We start from the raw sequence: 26287 nt of genomic DNA, 5'->3' as shown, positions 1-26287 counted from the left end.
CACCAAGTACACTTAGCATAGTTAGTTTAGAATCAGCATCACTCTATAAGATCTCAACTATAATCATTTATTGTATTTGGTATCTATGTGAATTCCAGAAATTGTATTTTTCTTGTGAACATATTCATGTTAGTTTTTTGAGGTAGTTGAATTCATAAATTATTGTTATTCATGTCTGGGAAGTTTTTAGTTCGATAACGCTAACATTGTCATCTACTGTTACAATTCAGCATGTGAGCATGAAGTCAAAATCGAACTAATTTTTGAAATATTGGTTCAATTGTTATCTCAAGTGAACCTTTTAAAAAGTAGGCCTATTATGGGTTTAATTTTCCAAAGTAAAATAATTTGCCTTTTTGATTGTTTCTATTAAAATACCGTTGAATACTTCGAGCAATAAGATTCAATTTTCCTGCTATTCAGTTTTCTCTATTTGAGATCTATTTTGATTGATTTCTCTTTTTTAATGAATGTTTCAAGCATCACTGGTCAGACTGGCGTGATGAATGTTTTCTGTGTGCTTGCAGGAATTTAGTATCAGCGTCACAGGATGGCAAGCTCATAGTATGGGATAGTTATACAACAAACAAAGTTCATGCAATCCCTCTGCGTTCAAGTTGGGTGATGACTTGTGCCTATGCGCCTTCAGGAAGTTACGTAGCTTGTGGAGGCCTTGACAACATCTGCTCCATATACAGGTTAGTCTCCGAGTACATCTTAACTTGCTTATTTCAAATCAAGATGAATTCCAATAATTATTTATCAAGAAAACTAATTTACCTCTGATTATGATATTCCATTGCAATGTTAATCAAACTGTGTTATTCTCAAGGTCAGAAAATCACTCTGTATTTTACAAAAACTTCCGTATTGCTCCGAACAAAGCGGTGCTTACAAATGCATCTCAAACTAATGTATAGAACCTACTAGAAATTTCCCCTAATAATGTTTTAAACCAACAAATATTTATAAGAACAGTCTTTAGCAGAAGGGTTATACATCCCATTAGATAATGCTATTTGCTTTTTGGAATATAAACTATTTTAGAAGATGCCTTGTTTGTGGAATAAAAATGTAACAGAGATGGCCCAGTATTTTCTCCTTTAAAATCGATTTAAAATCTAATAACAATTTCATATAGTTTTTATTGATTTATTCATAGTCCTTTCTCTTAAGATATATTCTATTCAACAGTTTTCTAAAACACACAAATTGGTCGAATATGGCTGCAACAAATTCATATAGGTTGGCAGAACCTAGCATACAATGCTAGCATCTGTCTCTCACCACACCTTTTTCAGGTGCTATAATACTTTTATGAATAAAACTCCAGTTTCTACAAAGATTCCCCTGGTTAGTAGTTTTCTGATATTGAATTTAAACATAATGATACAAGATTATTATACACGTTAATACGGTGACAAAACTCGCCCCACGCACTAGAAAATGGATCTGCTGCTATTGAGTACACAATAACATTCATTTTTATCTATAACGATTTTTATTTTATACCGATTCAAGATTGTTCAAAATAATTATTATTAGTAGAGGTCGGTTTTAATATAACCATAACAGATCTCGATAACCATAAATAAATAGACACTCTTTTTTCCCCTGGATTTATACAATGCTATCTTGTGAGCGACAATTCTCTACTGCACAGACTGCACATATTGAGCATGCAAAATATAATTATAAAAATACGTTGCAATTCCATTTTCTATTAGTGCTAAGTCTATTCCTTTTGGAGTTTTAATGCTTTGATTATTTTCAATTGTTAGAATTAAATATTTTGTCTTTAGCTACTACTTCCTGATCACTTTATACTAACACTAACTTTGATGTTATGATCATCTTAATTGTATTATAATAAATAGAAACTACATTTTTACGCTGATTACGTATTCTATCCTGATTAAATGCTTTATTTTCTCTGGAATAGTTCCATTGTTAGTATTTGTGTTGAATTTTGTTGATTATTTCTGTCATTTGTTTTCAATTTTCAGTTTGAAAACAAGAGAAGGAAACGTTAGAGTTAGCCGAGAATTGCCCGGACACACAGGCTACCTATCATGCTGCCGTTTCCTCGACGACAACCAAATAGTTACCAGCTCAGGGGACATGTCATGGTTAGTAAATCATTTATTTTATGTTGAATGCATATCCTATCCATTAAAAATTCACAATTATATATTTATAGATTGCACTTCAGAGTGCGTAAAAGTAGCTATCCGCACTAAAAGTGTAACAGTGTAAACAGCTATTTTGAGAGCAAAAACAGATTATGTTTAGAGTAACTGTAGGAAGAATTGGATTGAAGTTCTACTTCTTTCCACAAAAATCAGTTTACAATCACTTTCCTTAAGATTGGCTGCTATGATGGAGCTATGTGAGTCTATATGTGTGTTGGGCGTATGCTGTATACGTATTATAGTTCAGTAGTAACATTTTTATGTAATTCGAATGCAAAGTATTGTTGCTGCCCTGGAGAAGTATCTATATTTGCCTTTGACCAATGAAACACTTTTTTCATAAATAACTTGTTTCACAAATAACCAATTCTCAGGTATCTTGTATTTTTTAAATCTATACAATTAATTATGTTCACTTACAAATACGATTTTCTACGATAGTGTATCCATTAATTAATATCCAATATTCGGAAATTGTTAGCTCTCATTGTATCACTATACTAATTTTCACTATTCATTTCAACTTTTTCCCTACATTCTAGACAACAGAAGTTTTGATATGACTGTACAGAACAAACCATTCGAAGCTCGTTGGAACCATTTCGTTGACATTCATTGACATCTCGGGTAATGGATTATTCAATTTGGATACAGTTTTATTGAATTGAAATAATTTTATGGGTAAATTATCAAGCAGTTCTTTCATTCATAGCATTTTGCTAGTACCTATTCGAGTGCAGATAATGTAGAGGTAAAGCCTATTAATTAAAAATACTTTGAATCTATCTATTTTCTTGTACGAATGAAACGGAAATCAACTCTGTGCCTTCTTAGCAAAAATTACCGTCATATAAATTTTTGTTTCTTGTTTTTTTTTATTTTTGTGATTTTACAGTGAAAACGGGAACGAATACTTCTTCTCGTACATACTGCGTTATTAAGTATACGTTTCGGATAGATATAAATAACTGGGTAACAGATGTGGCTTGTTTATATTGGCAGTTGAGGCTCAGCTTTCAAAGTGAAATCGTTTTCAAGATTAAACTCTACTCATAATTTATCCGGCTATGAGCTCTCTCAAATAGACATTGATTTACCTTAGATGTCTTACACATTTATGGAAATCGGTATGCATTCTAAACAATTCTCAATTTTTATATGTCTACGATTTTTGCTTAAATACTCCCAAACTGATGTTTTACTTATAAGACTTAGTGCCGGTTGCACAACAGCCGGTTAAATTTTAACCGTGATTTATTCTACGAGAACAAATCAGAGAAGCCATCTTTTCAAAAACGCCTTCTCTGATTGGTTCTCGTGAAATTAATCACGGTTAAAATTTAACCGACTGTTGTGCAACCGGGCCTTAGGAATTAGTGTGAAATTAGAGTTGTATACTGATTATGGAATTTTATGTAGGCCTATTCATTCTTGCCATACAGAGGTGCCCATCCCCCCCCCCCAAGGTCCATGACGAAAAATCCCCCCATCCATCTAGGTACTTGAAAACTGTATATAGAAAAAGTCCCCGCCCCCTTTTTTCATAGTTTTTTTTAACCCCCCACCAAAAAAAAACCTGCGACATCAAAACATGCTGTGGGCAGTGGGCACCCCTGTTGCCATAACTACTCTCATTTACAAGAGCTTACAGATTGCACAGCAGGCCTTTCATAAACTATTAATTATTTCTGATAAAGAATTTCTGAATTCAACTTTTTTGATTGTTGAGGGTACGTGCACACACAGAGCGCTCAGCGATCACAGCGGTCTTAGGAGAATATATAGGCCTACATCCTTATATATCTATTATCCTTCTAACTCGGCTGGTACTCGGAACGCCTGACCGCTGTCTGTGTGCAGTGTGCACACACCCTTTTGAAGATGGGAAGTAGAGTTAGAACTGAATCTTCTCAAGAGGTGATTCCTTTTTTATATCTATAGATACTCCAAGGGCCTGTTTCCGAGCTCGTGATCTAGCTAAGTTGTAGACTTTAACTGGCTTTAAACTCTGGAGTCAGAAAATTGGCTTTCAAGTCAGAGCGTTAACGTAGTCAAGGACTTGAATAGACTCTGGAGTTTAGAGATCACGTTAGACCATGGAGTTTATAATTTCGCTTTCTGAGTGAAGGGCTTATAAGTCCAGGACTTGAATTAGATTCTCGCCTCTTTCCGAGTCAAGGATTTATCAAAAATCTTCAAGTCCAGGACTTGAGACAGCGTGATTTTAATTTTTAAACCCTCGACTGGGGTAGGGTTTAAATTCAAGTTCTAGACTTAACTGAGCAAACACAATTCAGTTATTGTTTTGGAGTAGATAAAAAGCCAAATAGATGTCATGGAATACCTAAATTATTTGGATTAGTCCATCTAAATTCATAATTTATAGTTTGCAAGTTCATTTTGGAATATAATTGTATCAGAATTATGTGTAAAAAACTAACCTCATTTTACGACTCTGACATAACCTAAAAATGTTCAAGCGAAATAATACAAGGATTGCCTTGGAATTTATATTCCAATCTGAATGTTATTAATCAATGTCATATTCAACATATTAATAATAATAAATTATTTCTCCAGTTTTTTTTTCAAAACAAATACGTTTTCAAACTCAATAGCCTAATGAAATTTTTATTCCAAAATCACTGGTTAGGATCAATGATCAATAATAACATAACGTAAAATGAAATGTTTATTCATTCACCTTTCCAAGGTTTTGCTTTGAATAGGCCTACAAAGATATCGAAACGTATTTCTACAAAATAGTTTGGAGAGCATGCTCATTTGAATAATTGTCCCGCTGTAATCAGCTGTTTCCGTTTTGCTATAATGCCAACAATACAACAGTAAAATATTGTGAATTTCCCTCATGTTTACTGCGTTAAAGTCCTGGACTCAAATAAGTCGAGAACTTAATAGACCCTGGAGTTTAGAAGATAAAATTGTGACTCGGAAAGTCAGTTTAGACCAGAGAGCTTATTTTAGTCCTGGACTCTGTAAGTCCAGAACTTATAGATCCCGAGCTCGGAAACCGGCCCCAAATTTTGCTGCATTAATCTCTGCCAATATTTTAGAAGTCTCGAGTTTGAGGAGTAATATTGGTGTTCATGGATGACTGCTAAATCTATTATTTATTCATTTATTGATACAATTACACTCAATTAGTTGATATTATTTGGTGGGAGGGGGGTGTTTAGGAACAACAGACACATCCTAAGACTGCTCTTCCCTCCAAATTTTAAAACACACATTATTATGATGTTGAAGAATCAACTATATTTACCTAACATTTTTAATAACTGACTCGGTAGTAATCTCTTTGTCATTTCTTTCTTTCGATATTTGGTATTGATTACTCCTTACTATTCCATTGAAACTACAAACATACTGGTCTTGATTGCTTCGATTCCGAAATAAGAAAATTACTACTAAAATCTGTTTATAATGCCATGCTGAAATATTGGTTACTATTTTTATCTTCTCGTCTAAAAATCTTGACGGCTGGGCCAAAATCAGAGATCTATTTCAAGATTGTTTCACCATAAAGTGAACACTATCTTTAGAATGTCGGCAGTTCATGGAGAGACTATTAATGGCATGTCTTTTGGAGAAGCTTTGAACGTGTTTGACAGAAGAAAAATAGAATTTAACCCTTTGAAATGAAGCATTATTGAAAGATGAATACGTTGAAAATATGATTCACAAGATACTTGGATTCAATCAAGAATTTCCAAGAAGGCCAGAGGAATATCACTAATAAAGATGCATTTAGCTGCTCTGTATATAAAAAATTCTTCTTATTGGCTTGTATCATGCTTTCTATTTCAGTAAGTTCTATTAGTTGTTCATCATCATTTTGTTGATAAACATTTCATGACACTTTCTCAACAAAATTCTATTTATTGTAGCTAACTGTCTGTCATTAACAGAATAATATATATTTTTGTTTTTTCCAGTTATGGGATATTAGAGAAGGTTCATGCAAGCAAACGTTTCCAGGCCATGAATCTGATATTAACGCAGTAACAGTAAGTATAAGCTATAGCCTACTTATTTATTTTGAGATACATATGAGAGCACAAGGATAATATCCCATAATAATTGCTCTCTCAACACATAATAAAAGTAAACAATTATGAATGTTTAACCATTTTTTTTAGGAGATATTTGTATTTTTTTTTTTTTGTTATAAACTGTAGTTTATTTTAAAGATATCTCCGTAGCAGCTTTATCAAATCTTAGTTTTTTCTTAACCACATTAGTGTTATCAGTGATAATCCATTGTTAATTTATTATATTAATTATTTTTCATCTATAATATTTCAAATTAGTGCTTGAAATCTGCCTTATAATGTAGAGTTAATTTGTAATCAGAGGTCTAAGTATGACCGAACTCCGAAGTAATATTTTTAACTTTTTTGTGCATGTTAGGTCTTACACATCTAAATCTCCGATTCGTCGTTAAAAAAGTCTAATAAGTGCATTCGTTCTAACTTGGCACCATTTCTTTTTCTACGCAGCTACCAATAAGCGAACAATTATGCTTGTATTAATCACCTTTTTAGTGTATTCTATTTAAAAACCTAAATCATGAATCTTTTTTGACACATTCCAATCCACGTTGACACATTTTCATTATTCAACGTTTGTTAACTTATCAATAAAAATATTTGGTAAATAATGATAATGCATAAAGTAATACTTCGTAGTGTAATCAATTATGCTTGTATAAATCACTTTATTATTGTCTTATTTATAATACCCAATCATAAATCTTATTTGACTCAGTCTAATCTACGTTGACACAATCATTAGTCAACGTTTGTTAACTTATTAATGATAATAATAATTTGTGAATAATGATAATTCATAGAGTAATTATTATAGTTATTCAATGCCATACCAACGTATTATTATTTCAATTTTCTATTTTTTATATTGTATAGTACCAGTACAAGGAACTGCTAAATAGGTTAGGGTTATTAAAAGATAATATTCCAAGGTAAAGGAAGTTATCCAAATAGTTGGATAATGATACTATAATATTCACAATAAGATTATTTCTAAAACTTACTTTCTCAACTTGGAAAACACGGGTTTACAAAATTGCATTGTTGTAGAACAGTGTAAGCTACTGTTGGTAAACGTTCAATAACTGCAGGTCCTTTGTGCATGATCATTAATTCAATATATTTTCCATAAAATTCCAAATCAAGTAGACAAAACGCAATCAAGTTTTTAACAACAAAATATCTGAATATTGTAGTATTATAGTATTGAATATACATAGTATTGATTTATCATAATTTTTTTATATAACATTCAAGATAATATAATTGAGTCTAATCTAGTCAATTAAACTGACGGCGATTAGCTTAACCTTATTTGATCCTTTTTCAATTGGCGTTTGAGCAACCATTCAAGGAAGAGTATTCAGGTTTATTAATGAGTCGAGTTGTGCTAATTATTGTTGTGCAATGTGTTTCAGTTTTTCCCGAACGGATTCGCATTCGCAACTGGTTCAGATGACGCGACATGCCGCCTTTTTGATATCCGCTCTGACCAGGAGCTGGCAATGTACTCGCACGATAACATTATTTGCGGAATAACATCAGTAGCTTTCTCGAAATCCGGTCGACTGCTGCTCGCTGGCTACGACGACTTCAACTGCAACGTCTGGGATTCAATGAAGACCGAACGAGCGGGTACGTCTCCATCCAACAATTATCTATTTTTTATTCATTTATCTTATTTACAATGCACAAAATCAAAACAATGGTTGGGAGAGAAAAAACAGAATTATTTAACAGGATCTTTATCTGTTTGCAATGTGATAATGTAATAATTTTTTATTCAAAATTAATAATAATGAACTAACAGATTATTAATTTGAATTCCTGGACCCATGAAAAACTGCTATGTTGAAAACCTTTTTGATTTATTTTTCACGAACAATGATCAAGTGACAGCCTCGAAAATTTGCTGCAGAATTTGAAGCTACATTATTATTTTTTAAAATGCATTTCATTATTTCAAAAATTATTAACATTTCCACATGAAAATGATGAACATTTTCTACTTGTAAATGTAGCCTAGAGTAATAAATACAGTTGGATGCATTTTATTACGATGATTCATTTATCATTTTTCAGAATATATATCAGTTGACAGTCATTTTGGAAATTGGAGGATAGTTTCATTTTTACATTGTATGTGCAACATAGTAAAATATACATCTCAGAAACTGGGGGTGAATATGTGCAGAGCACGATTAAATAATTGGAGATGACTCGTTGAAAAATTGCAACACCAATGTAATTTTATCATGAACTAGATGATGTAACCTAAAAATCCTAGAAGTAATACTACAAGTGATTCATGGAAGTATTCTCATATTTGGTGTTCCAACATCTTCTTTTGGACCCACATTCATTAAAAAAATGAAAAATAAACTCGTAGGATTCACTTTCAACTGCCACCATTCTTTTTACAGAGGGCTCCAATGAATGTATACACTTTTGATAGTGATTTCGGTTATAAACTGGTAACTTTCAGGCCCCAATCACACAGAAGTGACGTGGCACTGACTTTTCGCCACTTGCACGCTACTCCTATACAGACATATGATCCAACACAAACAGAAGTGACGTTTCCGCCACGCTACTTCTCTTTACATTCAACTATATGTTTATATGAGAGCTGAAAATGTCAGTGCCTCGCTACCGTCACATCCGCGCCACGCCACTTATTTTAGAATTGGTCCTAACAGTTCGCATGCTACACTACCTGTTGGTGAGACATTTCAAGAAGGGGAATAGAAAAGATCCAGCAGACTATCGACCTATATCGCTTATCCCTGTTCTGGCTAAAGTGATTGAGAGTTTGGTGGCAGAGCAGTTGAGTTCATTTTTTGAAAGCTCTGGTATCTTCACGCGCTCTCAATATGGTTTTCGGAAGGGAGGGTCCACAGTTGAAGCCATTGACGCACTAGTAACTGACATACTCAATGCATTTGAGAGAAGGGAGTTTGCATGGGGAACCTTCTGTGACCTAAGTCGTGCATTCGACTGTGTTGATCACAAAATATTAATTGAAAAACTTAATTTCTATGGTGTTGAGGGTTCAGTTCTAAATTTCATTGGCTCCTACCTTAGTAACAGAAAACAGACTGTTGAAGTTGATGGTAGATGGTCCCCTGTGGTGAATGTTGAATGTGGAGTGCCTCAGGGCTCCATAATGGGACCCCTGCTATTTCTGATAGCCATAAATGACCTACCCAATAATGTAGACAGCAACACTTACATATATGCAGATGACACAACTCTGATTGATTCAGATTCTGATGTGTTGGCTGTTGGTGAGAGAGCTAGAAATTCAACAAAACAGGCTTCAGACTGGTTCTCAGCAAATGGCTTTCTTTTGAACCAATCCAAGACTCAGATGGTTGTCTTCAGTTTAAGACCGTACAGTGGAGACTCCTTGGTGACCAATAAGGCCAAGTTTCTGGGTCTGATTGTGGATAGGGATTTATCATGGGCTCCTCATATTGATGCAGTTCTGGATAGGCTGTCTCGAGTCAACTTTCTGTTGTCGCGTTTAATGTGCTGTGTACCATTTGAATATGTAAAATCCACATATTTTGCACTGTTCCAGTCAGTTATGAGTTATGGTTTAATGTTCTGGGGCAATGCAACCAAGACTGGAGAGGTGCTGATAATGCAAAAGAGAGCAATAAGAATTATGAGTGGAGCTGGAAGAATTGCCCACTGTAAGCCACTTTTTCTTGAGCTTAGAATTCTGACAGTTGTAAATCTCTACATCTACAATAGCCTAGTTCACGCGTATAAAGGGAAGCATAAACATCAGCACAGAATCAACATACATGGACTCAATACCAGACGTAGACATGACATTGACCAGTCATTTGATTATGAGTATACGACTCTTCAATAAATTACCCCTCAAGGTCAGGAACTTAAGCCTCAGAGAGTTCAAATGTGTAATGTATGGGTGGCTATGCAGTAATCCTTTTTATGAGGTCGATGAGTTTCTGCAGATGTCGGAACCAAACATAGAAATGAATTCTAAATTTTAAAAAACAATAAAACATCTCAATTTTTGACGTGATCTTATGCATCAATATGCCTATGGATCTAGAAATATATTATTATTATTATTATTATTATTGGGCCATATGAATAGAGTTGAGCATTTGCTTATACTTCTAAAATATGGAGCATTTGCTTAATTTTCTATGAATAAACGTCAGCAAAACCTTTTGCTCATGCTCATTAAAAAAATAGTTTGAGCATTTGCTCAAAAGTAAAAGCTTTTGCTCAAAATTGTATGAATAAACTAGAGCATTTGCTCAACTTTTGAAGCAAATGCTTTAAAAAAGGTGAGTCTAGTCTAGAGCAGCTTATCACCTTTTGCTCTTAGTAAAATGGCTCAACTAATTCGTATGAGGAAGAGAAAACTGTACCAGATACCATCACAACCAATAGTTGAGAACTATAAAACTCTTTTTAGATTCGACCATGATATATATTACCATTATCCCTACAAAAGAATAAATACAAAAGATGTAATACATCACAAAATAGGAAATAGGCATTAAAGAAGATGAGAGTGTAGACGATTATAAGAAGGCTATTGATATTATAAGAATATGCTGAAGATTATTATAGAGATGCAATTTTTACCCTATTCAAAATTCTAAACTCAACTAACCTAAAACTCTATTCATAAATAGAAAACAGAGCAGACGACGCAAACACAAGCGGTGCACCCTACTTGCATATTTAGCGCTTCCTTGAGCTATAAAAAACAAAGTAAGGCTACAAAAGCGAATCAGCTGATGAAAAATCTTTAAAATACGTGAGCATTTGCTCCAGAGTTCAGGAGCATAAGGTAAAGCTTATATAAAAATGAGCAAATGCTTATGCTTCTACCTTTTGCTCATGAGCAAAACCTTATGCTCCATGCTCTTGCTCATGAGCATTTGCTCTGGTTTTATTCATATGGGCCATTGAATCGCAATACCAAAAGCAAGGCTCAATTCACATTGACCGGTCACTTTCTCCCTGCTGCATGTCTCCTAGCTGTATCTTGTGGCTTACAAGTACGGGCACACCACTTCCTCGCCCCTTTTTTTCAAAATGATTATTAATTGCGTTGCTTGCAACTTTAACACATCATAAAAACTGTAGCTCCTTACTACAAAACAATGTACCCAGAATTCAATATGTAATACATTAAAATACAATATGTATTCCAAGCACATTTCTACAAACTGTAGTTTGTCACTTGAATCTTCTCCTAGGAACTAGGATTGACTAAATTCTTGAGTAGATCAATATAATTATACTGAAATTAGATGATAGCGTATTCTTCAACTGTGTTGCTCTTGATATTGTAGGATAATTATGAGATTTTAGCTATGGTAATTCTATATTGACGTATATCATCATATGAAAGTAATCATGTGATTAATTCAAAAGGCAACATCGTTAATTAAATGAATAAACAAGTAAGTTTTTACGAGAAAAGCTCAATGAATAGATTAAGAAAATTTAAAATGTGAATGTGTGGAATTAATAAAATTTTATTGATTTGCATAAGGATATTGATTTAAAGAATAATATCCTACATTTTGTGGGCTCGTCCGGGATTGGATTGAATTGAACGGGATATCTGAAGTTTTGTGTGAAAAATGTCATATTTAGCAAAGTCTTAGAAGTGTGACTGGCTGAAAATAGCAGAGGAGTTGAATATTGATTTACCTACTAATCCGAGAATAGTACAACTAAGTAAATTGATTACTAAATCAGAAGGCTACAACGAAGAGTTTATCAATAATAAAGACAGATAGAGAAAATGATGAAGAACGAGAACGAGAGGAAAGGGAAAAAGAACAAGAAGAGAGTCGAGAACGTGAGAAGAGAGACGAGAACGTGAGAAAAAGGAACGAGAAAGAGAACGTGAGGAAAAGGAACGAGAAGAGAGAATATTTGCTTTACAACTTGAGCAACAATTGGAATTGTAAAAATTAGAGTTGGAAGCAGGAAGGAATAATGCGTACATTTCAATAGTAAGTAGAAATATTGATTTCTTTAAACTTATAACACGATTTAACAGGGATAATGATATAAGCATCTATTTGAACTTTACTTATTGAAAGACAAATTAATAGACACAATATAACCAAAGAGGACTGGGTCACGTATCTAATGGCACGATTCTTGCCACTAGAAATGGTGAATATCATTACAAGATAGCCTGATCCACTTGCAAACAACTGTGATCAAATAAAAAGTTTTTTGCTCAAACGATTTAAGCTTAGTTCGGAGCAATTCCGGCAAAAATTTTTTTTCGTAGAAAAGAAAGTTCCTCTACGTGGCGAGATTTTGCTTTTGAACTTAAATTTTTTTTAATGAATGGATAGAAGGATTACAAGTGAATGACTACGAAAGCCTGAAAGAGTTAATTGTAGTTGATCAGATTAGACGAAGAATGCCAAACGAAATTCGTGAGAATCTGATTGATGATCTACCTAAAATCGTGAAGACAGAAGAACTTGTAAATAAGTTAGATGATTACGAAGCAACAAGACATACTTTTAGAAGGGAATGCATCAGTCGTAAAATTTGGAATTCAGTTGATTCTCTTTCTGTACCTCAAAATGTTGAATCAGGAAATGAAGAAAGTACCGATAGAAAAAATCAGATTTACCTGTATAATATAGATGTGGTTGAAAAAGAAAGAAATCTTGATCTCAATCATATATATAGAAGATCTTTCAGTTTGTAATACTTACTATACAGCCTTGTAAGAAAGAACTTACGAATGCAAAAACTATTAGCACTTGTAATGTAAAATAGATAGATCAACTAAGGAGAGCAACACGGTGTAAGTTCACGTCCAGTGCCAACATACCTATTCGATTTAGTATGTTATTTTGAGCACAAAATCACAAAAATTAAACGGCGCTCACTATTGTTTTTTAAATAAACTAAGTTCAAAGTAGCACAATTTTACATGCATTTAACCTAAGAGTAGCAGCCATTTTGATTATTGAAATCATCAAATTATGATATTCCTAATCTGAGTTTTCTTAACCTAAGCTTTCCTAACATAAAGCTTTTCCTAACCTAAAGCTTTTCCTAACCTACAGCTTTTCCTAACCTTAGCTACTTATGGTTGCTACTTAGGGCCTATAGGTTAAATGCATGTAAAGTTCTGCTACTTTGAACTTAGTTTATTTAAAAAACAATAGTGAGCGCCGTTTAATTTTTGTGATTTTGTGCTCAAAATAACATACTAAATCGATCCCAACCAAAAATTTGATGACAGGTATGTTGGCACTGGACGTGCACTTAAGCCGAGCAACACAATCAAAAGAAATAAATCGAAAATAAATATGCAAGCAATCAACAATACCCAAATACTTCAGTATAATGGAATAAAAATTATGAACATTCCTAGTCTAGAGAGCGAGAGCGTAATCAACATAATTAATATAATTTCGAAGAGTATTGATTTTCCCTTCAATGAAAACAAAATCAATCAATGCTACCGAATGCCATCTCGGAACTCAAAGGTTATTTCTCCTATTATATTGAAATTCAACAGCAAATCGGACCAGAGAGGATTCCTATTGTCGGCGCGGAAGTCATTCTGAAGACTGGGCTGCTGGGTATAGAACCTAACAGACCAATTTTTGTTCAAGAATTGATGTCACCCTACTTTTATTCGCTATTCAAACGTGCAAAGGATCTTATTAGTTTTTTGAATATAAACCCCTTAGAAAACATATTCACCTTCAAATTTGCAATTTAAAATCATTTTTGAATATAAGGTTTAGAAAAACCGAAGGATTTAAGTTATCTAGACTATTATTAGCCTTCAAAGTTGAAAATATTCATTAGGTTAAAGCCTAAAATTAGTTTAATAGCAAGAAGTTGTATTTCAATCAAGAGGTGTGCTCAAGTATGTGTGGTTCAGGAATAACGAGCTTCTGATTAAGAAATCAAACTCAAATAAAGCCATTCAAATCAGATATGTTGAGGACATAGGTGCTTTGGTTGGGGATAATCCTCAGTATTCGAGAGACGATTTGAAATGTTGGAGGATTGTGTAATGTGTTTATTAACGAGCGAAGTGAGGTCTAAGATTCAAGTCGACGGTTTGGCATTTCTCTTAATGTTTAAATGTTTGAATGTTTATATTTACAGCGAAACGCGGTAATAGATTTTCATGAAATTTGACAGGTATGTTCCGTTTTTAATTGCGCGTCGACGTATATACAAGGTTTTTGGAAATTTTGCATTTCAGGGATAATACAAAAGGAAAAAGGAGCCTCCTTCATACGCCAATATTAGAGTAAAAATCAGACTATAGAATTATTCTTCATAAATCAGCTGACAAGTGATTACACAGATGTGTGTAGAAGCCAGTCTATTTCTGTATTTTCATAAGGTCTATAGTTTCAATCAGTTACTTGTGGATGAGAATACTTCGTGAGGTCTACTGTACACAGAACTACTAGTTCTATTATCTGTAATTTATGTTTGTTTTATTTAGTGAAGGCTTGAGGGCAAGCCAATTTGTCAGAATGGCCGAGTGTAGGATATAAAATTTTAGCGATGGCAATTCTATTTTGACGTATGATATAATATAATCATATGAGAGTAGACATCTGATTAATCCAAAAAGCAACATCGTTAATTAAGTAAATAAACAAGTTAGTTTTTACGAGAAAAGCTCAATGAATAGATTGAAAAAATGTGAATGTGTGGAATTAATAAAAGTTTTATTGATTTGCATGAGGATATTGATTTAAAGAATAATATCCTACAATATCTTACTCAGTTGATTTAGCTATATAACATTTTCCATTGTAGTAATATGACGGCTGAAATGAACCACTGTGTCCCACGAAGAGGTTTACACGTTTAATTGTATATTACGTGCCCATTAATGCACCAAACGTTTTGAAATTTTAAAGTTTATAAAGTAGGTTCTAAAAATATTCTGGGAAAATTTCAGTTCCCTAATTTTCGTAGGAGCAAAATGGCGGCATATTGAAATTTTTATCAATTCACTTCCTGGAAAATCTACTGCCGCCATTTTCTTTCTACGAAGGTTAGGGAGCTGAAATTTTCCCAGAATATTCTTATATTTTTAGAACCTACTTTGTAAATTGGGTGAAATTTGAAAAAGGTTCGGTGCATGAATTGGCTCGTGATATGAAATTACCCGTGTAAAAACCTCTTTGTGGGACTCCGTGTATTGCGATACTTATAAATCAATGTGTGAGGATATCTTTGGAGTAAATAAATGTCAATTGGAAAGTGAATGATATTGAACTAGAATGTTTTAGTTGTTAATAATATGGATATGGTTGTTTCAGGTATTCTGGCTGGACATGACAACCGAGTGAGCTGTTTGGGAGTGACTGAAGACGGAATGGCTGTGGCGACTGGATCCTGGGACAGTTTCCTCAGAATTTGGAACTAAACTGGCAGTGACTGACAAATTAATGTCATGTTGTTTTTTTAAAGAGGGACAACATGTTTCCTATTGTATAGAGAGGGCAGGTCGTAAGCACCATGAATATTCCAGTTTATTAATTACAAACATCTACAGTAGACCCCATAAAGAGTTCGGGCTTTAAGAAGCATATAAATATATACATATTGCTAGTAATTGTCGATAATGTGAAAAATTTAACCTTAAATTGGGGAGAAACGAACGTGTAGGTTATGTTTTGTTGTGGGGTCACTGCTGGTCATTGTGTTTTAAATAAATAATTACTAAATAAGTAAATGTCGAGAATTGTCAAGGTGGTTGGTTGAAACTTACTCTCTTTCCAAATTGATTCACTATCATCATAGTGTTATCTTCAACCATTCTGTTTTTTAAAATCAAGTATAGTTTGAATATCTGTTGAAATTTGCCATTTTTATAAAAATCATTCTTTGTACATAGGATCGATATTAATGGAAACATTTATCATGTAAACGTGCAAGTGCTGATACTAGATTGTACATTTTAGCGTATTGTTTTTGTACACTAACTATCTTCATCGAGTGATGATAATCACAACGTCTCCTTTTTAAACGTTTTATCTGTGAAAACCGTCAAAATGAAACCAGTACCACCTGTTTGAAAAGTAAATTGAATAGTAAAGGGGCTACTGCTACTATCTAGTCAGAAATTGTTCTGTGCTCTCAGTTGTGTATCCACGAAGCTGTTGTATAGGGACCATTTAAAAGAATTTTCATTCAAATACTGTTGACAAACAAAAGAAGCTTTCTATGATTTTGTCACCACTTGGATTCAGTTTTGCATTCGAACAAATCGATGACAATTTCCGTGTGTCGCATCATGTGTGCTTTATGTAGGGACATCATGAGGGGTTTGAAAAATAACTGCCATTCGTTTAAGTATAAAAACGTTTTTTGGGAGAGATTTATATAGTCGTTGATATGAATGTACAATTACAGTTTAATCAGTTTAGAGTTTGAGCTGTGAAAACAAAACAAAACAAAAGTATGTAATCGATGACTGTTTAGCGCCCGCGCCCCCACCCTCTCCCACCCACCCTTCCTCCTCCACCCTTTTTGTATATCACTATGGAGTATGTATTTACTAACATCAAGTGTGGCTTTCAAATATTTACTTTTTTAATGGACATTTCTCACTTTATTTATTTCTGTGATGTGATTTTGGGTCGTAATTATAATATATTCGAATATAATATTTCTTTATTTAAATGAAATTAGCTTTGCGATCGCATATAAAATTAGTCTAGATCTGGGATTATGTTTTGGATCGTTTGTAAAAAGTGTGCGAATGTGAACCATACATATTGATTACTATTGTGTATAAGCGTTATTACTTATTGGTAAGCTGAGTGAATGTTGAGCAAACAAACGAAACAGAAATAATGATAATGTGAGTGGACGAGCGCCCCGCCAACGTTGAAACTGACCATTTGGTTGGCGCGCTCGGCTAGGTTTTCAAGTAATTCTATAAACATAAAATATTCTTTGTGCGAATGGTTTTTTAGGTTTAGTGTTAAATGTATGTACCATTAATATATTATATATGGATTGTACGAGTGGTAAGCAGATTTTAATTTATCGTGATACACGTGCTGAACAGTCGTCGCGCCGTGTGTGTGCTTGTGCGCGTGCGTGCGAGTGGAAGGCGACGCCGGGCGAAGGTCTCACAAGTGCTGCTACGAGTTTGAAAAAATCATTATCCGGAGTGGCGGCTGAACACTCGGGTATGGGCTCAGGGTGTTTTTAAACTCGGAGCAACGCCGGCCTTCCAGCATCCAGCAACGCCGCTACTTTCACCCAGTTATCGCATATCAAAACGAACCAATAGGCGTGCGCCCGCCTTACCTTCCCAGCACCACAACAACAGCAACAACCTATTCTATCATTGTAAAATATAACCTCATTTCCACATAAAAGACCCAACAATATAGCGTTTGTTGTGTCTGTCTCTCTCAGATGGAATTTGTATGTGAGTGTTCTCTACTTATTGTGAATCATGATATTTCAACTCATAATTAACTGTTTATGTAGTTTTGAATAATGAATTGTACGATAGACGCGCTCTGCCAGGACGGGGGGAGTGGTGCTGCTGCTGCTGCTCCCCAGCTGCTGCTGACCAATCACAGCTGCTCTTTCTGTTCATCTTCACTCGCAACTTGTATCGTTCTTATAAACAATATCAATATAGCATTTGTATACACAAATTATAAGAAAAGTATTCGCTATTAAACTATACTAAATTCCATATCGGTCAATCGCAACTGTTTCCCAAACCGATTTCATATTTACTTTCAAAATTTCAACGCATCATCAATATCACCGTATTGATAAAAAATAATGAAAGTAAATGGTTACTATTGAATGATGTACATGTATGAGCCGTCTGCCGGCTGCCACCTGTCTTCATGTTCATCAATATTATTATAGTTACTTATAAAATCTAAACATGTAGTTGTGTTCTCTTTTTTGTATTACAATACGATCTGTTATAAACAAATTGAGAAAAATTTTGCAAATGCTGTTAGCTTATGAATGACTGTGTTGTTTTGTTGTGATTTGTCTCTTGTAAAGTAAACTATACAATCTCACATGTCCATAAATAAAGCTACTTGTCTTTAAAAAGAACTGGCTGTCAATCTAATCACTCCCATGCTAGCCCCACAATCTTGGTCCACTAGCGGTTAGATTAGGTTTCATATTTGTAAATTTTCAACTTTCTATGTAATACAACTTATATTGTAGTGCTACTTATATTGAGTAAACCACTTGAACTCGACACAACAACATAATTATTGAAAAATCTATAAATTAGTTTCGGTTTTTACACCATTATCGAGTAGGCAATAAATGGCTGGTCGTGGCAATTTCCGCCTTCCAAGTAAATTCTATAATAGACTGAAAATGAGAATAGTTTATTTTTATGGTTAAATTCATTAGTTGTGGTGTCTTTTGCTGGCCGTACACTGATCAGGTATAATATCGAAAGTGAATGGCCTTCCATGCAGTTGAATGAATGCATGACACACTGATGTAATGAGACAGAGGCTAAAACATGTTTTGTTAAAATACGTTATCGGTCTGGTGGTCATATAATTACTATAATTAATTTTCCCTCCATGTTTTTGTCCTTGAAACCACTGCAAACTGATTCGATATTATTTTATAGATGACGCTTCGTCTAATCAGTGTGATGCCAGCCTTTGCCACAGGAATCGCCTTAGTTCATATCATTTGTTTGAAACACTTCACTTTAAGAGTTGCTGTGCAGCTATTTTCATTAAATCCATTAATGGTGTGTGCAAACAATAAGTGATCTAGCGAGCTCCAACAGTCTTGAGAATATATATCATACAGTATGTTTCTGAAATTTACAGACAAGCCTCGTGATTGGCTTTCTTACATAAAACAGTTCCAGTAAACATAGATCTTGAAAATAATGTCTTGTTACCGATATAATGATGGCGGAAGATTGTATATTTTTATCCAAGTTTATAACTTAATTATTTATGGTGTCCTCACGAGGGTTCTGAAATGATAAATTCTTATGCAAAATTAACTGAGAATTTAAATAATACCAATCCTTCTAATATCTTTTTTTATTCAATTTCTATAAGTTTTATGTCATTTCAACTATTATTGTTGTAATAATAAGGGAAAACATGCAAAAAAACTTTAATAATAATAAAAAAACTTCATATTATAGGCCTAATATTAAAAATTTTCAATTTGAAAAGAATGTACTAACTACGATACTTTGTGATCAATGCAGTATTTTAAAGCAGAGGTAATATTTTAGATAATGTGATTTTGAAGAATAGCTATTTATGTATTGAGAGCGTGAAACGTGACTTTATTGCTTGAGCAACAGTTAACGCGCGATACGTAGTGAAGCGTAATAATTTTGCAAAAGCAATAAAAAAATGATCAGTTACTGTTTCTCTAGAACGCACCCATATATTATAATTCTGATATTGTATTAATCAGAGCAAAGTTTTTCAAATGTGCAATTTTTATATGTTCTGACACCTTAGAATCCTAATTCAAACCCGGGCCACACTTATCATGATGCTTTCCGATTCGATCACATTATGATCAGTGATGACAACGGCCTGAAATGGTGCATGCCGCACAGGCCTGTCATATGATCTGTCCCGCCATCACTACCCCTCCACCCCACAAAACATGTTTGACATGTTCGTAGGATAAGAATCAATGATTCAAGTATCATGAAGCTGCCACAAATTTACAAAATTAAAAATTTGAAGTTGAATGTGAAATCCTCCACTATTATTATCACGGTAGCAAAGCTTCCAGGATCCATGTTTACAAGATTCTTTTTTCTATCTATCTGTATGCACAACACCCTTAACAATATTGGATGGCTTTCACGTCTATTTTGTAATGAATTAAAACTTGTAAGAGTAGAGAAACTTGACGGTGGGAAGAGGAACGGAGAGTTGGTTATCAGCTCAAGTGGAATGATTAATTCCAATCTTCACCGAGAACCACTTCAATTCCCTCCTGGGCCATAGTTTAATTCGAGAAGCACTACTTTTATTAAAAACTATCATACGGTACTCCATCATATTTAAGCTATTTTCCCTGTTGTCAATATCTGCAGTTCAGAGTTCAGGGTATATATGGACAAATTAATTATTACTGGACAGCATATTATTTTAATTTTAGTTCAATTCAATAGAAATTGAGTCATTCTCTTGTAATTAATAGTGACTAGTCACATGCCCGGTTTCACCAAGCTCGGTCATTGGGAAGGAACAACAGGCTTGGCCCAAAACTATTACATTCCCAAATATTGAGCAACAAAGATTAATTTCAATTAATCAAAGCAGTTATTCAGTCAATATCATCTTGATTTATTTTCACTATATACAGCAAATTATTTTACATTAATGAGAAATACAGAAAGTTGGAATTGAAACTATTGAAAATCAATAATTGATTCGTTAATCAAATTCATGAACTCATGATTGTGTCACTTTCTTGATAAATGTGAAAAATAGACTACTATTTTCTAAATGATTGCACTCGGAAAATATTTGAACAGATTTCAATCCCATTTTCTATACTTTTTTATCAACGCATTTATGTTTGAGTTAGTTATGTTACCGTAACGCAGTTATGTTTCGTGAAATGCGTATAATGAAAATTATATTTATTATACCGCAGTCTACAAAAACTCCTTGACCTGTTGAACAAAAAGCCCTACATTGGTTAGATGACATAATATGAAATAATACTCCAGGTTTTCTTCAATTACGATAAATTTATGACCCAATATTTAACAAATACAAATGTAAACATGAAATGAGCGAAAACATACAAATAATCAAGTCCAGCCCCGGTATTATTTTTTCCATCCATCTAAATCTAATTAATCCTAAAGTCAAATTCTTATTTGAATTTTTCTTTGGTTTCTAACAGTTTTTTTTTAATTATTTAGTTTTCTTTGAAATCATTGATCTTCCATCGCCAAAAAGCCAATCACAGCCTTGTATTTAAAAAATGTCACTACCGCGTAAAATTTATTCAATACTTCACTTCCAGTTACAAAAATTCTATCACTTGATCACAACTCACAAAGTCATCAAATAGGCTCGCTATACCAAACACACTTCACTAGGAATCTATGTAGGTTTTGTTATATTGTTCTTAAAAGCCGTGTTCCAAGTATCTATTATTTGAAAATTCTTTCCAAGTATCTTATCATGAAATTGATTTGCTATATATTCAAGTTATAGTTGCTTTGCAATCACATCAAGTAATAGTTTCCTAGTAATTTAAAAATCCATAAAGTAATCTAATGAAGATTTCCTAAAAATGAAATCAGGAATTAGAGGATGTATTGTACCAATGTAAACCATTGTCGAGAAGACGAGAAGTGTAGAAAGTACAGACTTTTATGTTTCACCATTTCATCACAACTAGGCTATTATAATTTTGCCAAAATGTTCAGTTTCGAGGTTACTTTCTTCTCATGAACCATGAATCAACTTCTTTCACTGATTTCTTGATATATAGATTTATTTTCTGTCTTTGTTTTACAAGATTTCAGTACATATAATTTATTTTCCAGGATATAATATTTGTATAAAATATTTTATTCATTTGTGTTTGAAAAGTAACTTGAACTGATCAGTTTCTACTTTCTAGAGGAATGCGATTCCATTTCCAGATAAAACTTATACAAGTCTTCAATCCAGAATTCAATCCCACTGCCCAACACATATAACTTATACAAAATCTGTTTTATCAAACATTTTTATTCAACTTCCAAGGGCACGATTATTGGTAATTGTTGCCGAAAAGTCTCAATAGTCGTTTCTTGATGTTGACATTATTACCCTTCGTATTGAACTGTCATACCATAGGAAGATTCGAAGATTGAGGTCCTTTTGGACTTGACGAAGGTGATCGGGATCTGAAAAGTCTCTGAAAAATGAGAAAATATATTATAAATTGATTACCTTAATAAATTTATTTGAATAATTTCATAAAATAATAATCAATTTCCATTAAGATAACATTGATAACTTGGTAACATTTATTCGAAAACAACAAAGATTCCACTTTGAATAATGGAGTGAAAAATATCATCATGCACTTCATTGAGTAACATTTTCTAGTTTCTCCAAAACATTGACTAGTTCATGCTCATTTGTGTATATACATTACAGTTTTTCTTCTTAACAAAATCATTAACTTTTGAGCTTGAGCAAAAAACAATGAGCTTGATTGATTTTAGGTTGATACTTATTTCCTATTTCAAATCAAGAAAGAGATCTATAGAAAAGCAAAGGCGCATTAACGAAGAGCGAAGCATAAGTTTTTTTAAGAGATTAGGCTTATTGAAAAATGCTTTTTTAAGCCTACTAAAAATGTAAAAATCTGGTTCCTATGGTAATTACAAGTGTAATTGAACAGGTTACTGTCGTCTGTTGCAGAACGTTCACACATTAAATGCTGTTTTAGTTGAAGTGGTGATACTGAATTTATACAAGCATGATTTTTCTTCATTATTATGACTGATTTACCACTTTTTCATGGGTTTAAGCTTATACATAGCTGAGGTAAAGCTTTTTATATCAAAAACTCACTGACAAAAATAAAATATGCGATGGCACATGTTGCCCTGAAATAGGATACTACAATATAAGCATATATCAGTAGATTATTGATAGAAGAAGTGAAGACTAGATTGCGTGCTCATAGAGAGCGGTCAGGCGTTCCGAGTTCAAGCCAAATACAAGCGTTCCAATTATTGGATTTCTCATTCGAAGAAAATCAATTTTTATCAAACAGAGAGCTTCAGTACCAATTTAATAATATCATGAGCATCTCTCGTATCAATTTTCAATCATTAATTTAAGTTTCCATATATTCAGTTTCCAAGAACGTCAAACGCCCAAACGATCTCTTTGTGCACATACCCTTATAGTTGAAATATGGAATGAATACGTTTATAGAAGTACCATAATAATAGCAATTGCTGCCTACGTACTTTGAAACCGTACTAAAAAAAACATCAAAAATTAATTGCGCTCTCAGTAGGTCTAAGTTGAATTTTTGCAATACAATACTAATGTGGAAAACAGTAAAGCCATGCCAAATCACTACTACTAAAATATTTTTGTACCATTATTTACAGCTTCCAGTGCAGTCAGATTATTTAGGAGGCCTGATCCAATACCTCAGCTTATTTGGATTAGCATGCAATACTGCCTGAAATATTATCAATCAAGATGCTGAACTCTAAATCCGCTTTTAATCAAAAAAGAATATCCTTAATGGTCTACACATTTTTAGACCTATTTACAAATTGATTTTGAAGTGCTTATATACTTATCATCTACAATAATCCTACGCTACTTGAAGATTTCAAAACAACGATTCAACAATAATGAATAATAAGATGAAATAGAAATTCTCTAACATCAAAATTCAATGCTGATACCGTTTGTAACGCAATTGTATTTACGCAATTGAAGCTGCAATCTATTATGTACATTGTTAGGCTAAACCACAAAAGTATTCACACAATAGTCGACTACAGTTTACATATACAGACAACAGCTTATCCCATATTGAATTAGAATAATTATGTTAGCCTACATAATGATGTAATATTTATGGAAGTGCAATACGGTACTGTTAACAAGAACAAGACAAAAGAAGATGAGATGACGACTTCAAGGTCCAGTAAATTTGGTCATAATTTGTCTATACTATACTTATTAACAATTCAAATAAGAAGACCCAAAATCAATCAATGAATACACCCTAAAATCTCAAAAAAGGACGAAACAATATTATATTGTGTTTTCTCAGTAGCCCAGTCAAGGAGAGGTTATAGAGAGAAAAGTTTGGAAGACAATATTTTTGACCCCACAGTTCTGTTAAGGGTAGTAACGAGGTAAACATATCAAGTCCCCACCACTACCCCTTATGCTAAGGGGGTGGGGGTGGTTCAAAGGTACCATTTTTTGGTTTCTCGCATATAACTCGAAAACTATATATCTTACGGATATAACTGTTTATACAAAATTTAAGCTTACATCATTTTCTACAACTTTTCCCATATCTTTTCCATATCCAAAGAATGGACATTGATATGTCCAAAGCTCCGCCAATTTATGTAGATGCATAGCAATATTATCTATTTTATCTATAATTATTACAAATTGTTTTGTTTTTCATATTATACAGCTCAATAATTATTTTCTTAATTTATATTTTGTAAATTCATCCATAATTTTGCTGTATTGTAAGCTATTGTATATAAGTAGTGTATAAGCCAGTATAATATATTGTAATCTACATAAATAAAGTACTCAATCAATCAATCTTTTCTAGTTTTCGAGATATCCGCTCTATCCGGTTGAGATATCTCTTCATTTTGATGTATAATTCCACACGTTTACGCATTTCCCTACAGCTGTTGCAGTAGCTTTAGTGTTGAGTGTGAAATCTCCAGCTTTTCAACAATAGACCAATTGACAAAAGAATTTGGAGGGAATGTTTTGTACACAATTTTTGACTTTGCAGCTTTGTTGAGACTAGTTAGGAGGAGAACATATCAAAAGTCCCCATCCCTAACACATGTGCTAAGGGGATGAGGGTGGTTTAAAAGTTGCATTTTTCAGCTTTTTATTTACGCGCTCATATCTTGAGAACAATGCGTTCAACCGACATAACTAACTATTCATAAATTAAGCTTGATAAAAAATGGTACCTTTGAACCACCCTCACCCCCTTAGCACAATGGGTAGGGGTGGTGACTTTTGATATGTTTACCTCCTTATTACCCTGAACAGAGCTGCGGGGTCAAAAATTGTCTTCCAAACTTTTCCTTCTATAGGTACCCTCTTTTAAGCTTTCATTGGCTGGACTACAGACTTTTAACGTGGAACAATAATTGATATAGGTAGTGTCTTAGTAATTTGTTTGAAACGAAGAAATGATGAATGACGGTATTATTGAGTGCAACCAGCAATCACTTGAAAATATGAATAATTACTGATTATTTTCAAGTTTAACTACAAACAAACAAATTATATTTTCTTGATACTTGCGATTTTGTGGGTTGCTTCCATTAATTATTGATTGTAGGCCGAATCTGAATTGAGGCTGCTTCTATTGAGAAACGATTCACTGAGCTAAAGGACACTTATTTTGGTTTTAATTGCCAATACGTTTTATAAACGTTCATGAGAGTTTTTTCAGAAAGTTTATCAAATTCCTCATTTTTAAGACAATTGAAATGAAAATTTAGAGAGCTAGCTCTGCATTGATCTACAGTAGGTAACTTTAAACATGCATTTCATTTAAAACTCCATAATAATATTTGAAAATAGATCAAAGCCAATGTAAATGTGAGAATTATTTTTACTGTCAATAAAATACTTTAATACTTGAACATAGCCTACTTGATGGAGGAAGAATAAACGATAGACCATGCTGAAGAGATTCATTTCAAAATTGAATAACTTAAGTGATTCTCAATTTTATATACATTGAATTTTAAAATGAGGATTGGTACTTACTGGGGAAATGAAAGCATCGAATTGTGTTCCCTGAGTATTAACTGGATTCAATTTCTTTTTATTACTTTTCCCCTGATTTTTGGCTGAAAAAGAAAATGTTTTAGATGAAAATAGCTCTTGATAAATCTACTCTCATGATAGATATCGTCTATTATGAATAAATAACTCTTGATAAATCTACTCCCATGATAGATTGCATCATGGCCTAGATGTTGCAAAATCAATGATAATTCTATTGAGTGATACTTGAGTTTCTTTTCTTACATGAAGAGTTTTGACAAAAATAATCTGTTCAAGTTCAACATAATAGAATATTTTCCTGATATTATTACAGGCATAAGTTTTTAGTTTCTATTTAAATTCATAGAACTCATGTCATGAAAAATGGCTGTAATGGTAGTTGAAAACTCATCAGTAATGACATTTTGTTACAAAATAGGAGTTGTTTGAAAACATGAGTGGGCTT

At 33.3% G+C, this 26287-nt stretch overlaps 3 protein-coding genes across 6 annotated transcripts in view; 2 read left to right on the top strand and 1 right to left on the bottom strand.

The window, feature by feature from the left end:
* LOC111050891 (guanine nucleotide-binding protein subunit beta-1) overlaps positions 1-18385 on the top strand; it is a 52756-nt gene extending 34371 nt beyond the window's left edge. The window contains exons 4-8 of the mRNA XM_039443310.1: positions 528-698; positions 2007-2223; positions 6149-6220; positions 7681-7897; positions 15604-18385. Of these exons, the coding sequence (XP_039299244.1) occupies positions 528-698; positions 2007-2223; positions 6149-6220; positions 7681-7897; positions 15604-15710 (784 nt within the window). The 3' untranslated portion in view covers positions 15711-18385. The remainder of the gene's footprint in view (positions 1-527; positions 699-2006; positions 2224-6148; positions 6221-7680; positions 7898-15603) is intronic.
* Positions 13600-14420, top strand: LOC120355039. The gene is made up of 2 exons (XM_039443298.1): positions 13600-13968; positions 14159-14420. Exons 1-2 carry the CDS (start codon positions 13761-13763, stop codon positions 14329-14331), a joined length of 381 nt encoding a protein of 126 aa, XP_039299232.1. The 5' UTR covers positions 13600-13760; the 3' UTR covers positions 14332-14420.
* A 3275-nt stretch (positions 18386-21660) lies between the features above and the next one.
* The window catches only part of LOC111050890 (cyclin-dependent kinase-like 2), a 29783-nt gene continuing 25156 nt past the window's right edge, over positions 21661-26287 (bottom strand). For all 4 annotated transcript variants that reach the window (XM_039443272.1, XM_039443286.1, XM_039443278.1 and 1 more), the window contains exons 11-12: positions 25822-25904; positions 21661-22210 (exon numbers count right to left, since the gene is read on the bottom strand). In XM_039443272.1, the coding sequence (XP_039299206.1) occupies positions 22139-22210; positions 25822-25904 (155 nt within the window). In that variant the 3' untranslated portion in view covers positions 21661-22138. The remainder of the gene's footprint in view (positions 22211-25821; positions 25905-26287) is intronic.

This window comes from Nilaparvata lugens, chromosome 1, assembly GCF_014356525.2.
Source record: "Nilaparvata lugens isolate BPH chromosome 1, ASM1435652v1, whole genome shotgun sequence".
Taxonomy (NCBI): Eukaryota; Metazoa; Arthropoda; class Insecta; order Hemiptera; family Delphacidae; genus Nilaparvata; species Nilaparvata lugens.
The sequence above is the reverse complement of the archived record's forward strand: the minus strand, read 5'-3'. Positions and strand labels throughout refer to the sequence as shown.

What these genes read in the sequence shown, in the direction of transcription:
- LOC120355039 (XM_039443298.1), top strand. Translation starts at nt 13,761, where the DNA reads ATGCTACCGAATGCCATCTCGGAACTCAAAGGTTATTTCTCCTATTAT. An exon ending in ATTCAAACGTGCAAAGGATC is followed by an intron (nt 13,969 to 14,158) that starts TTATTAGTTTTT and finishes AAGAAGTTGTAT; the next exon opens with TTCAATCAAGAGGTGTGCTC.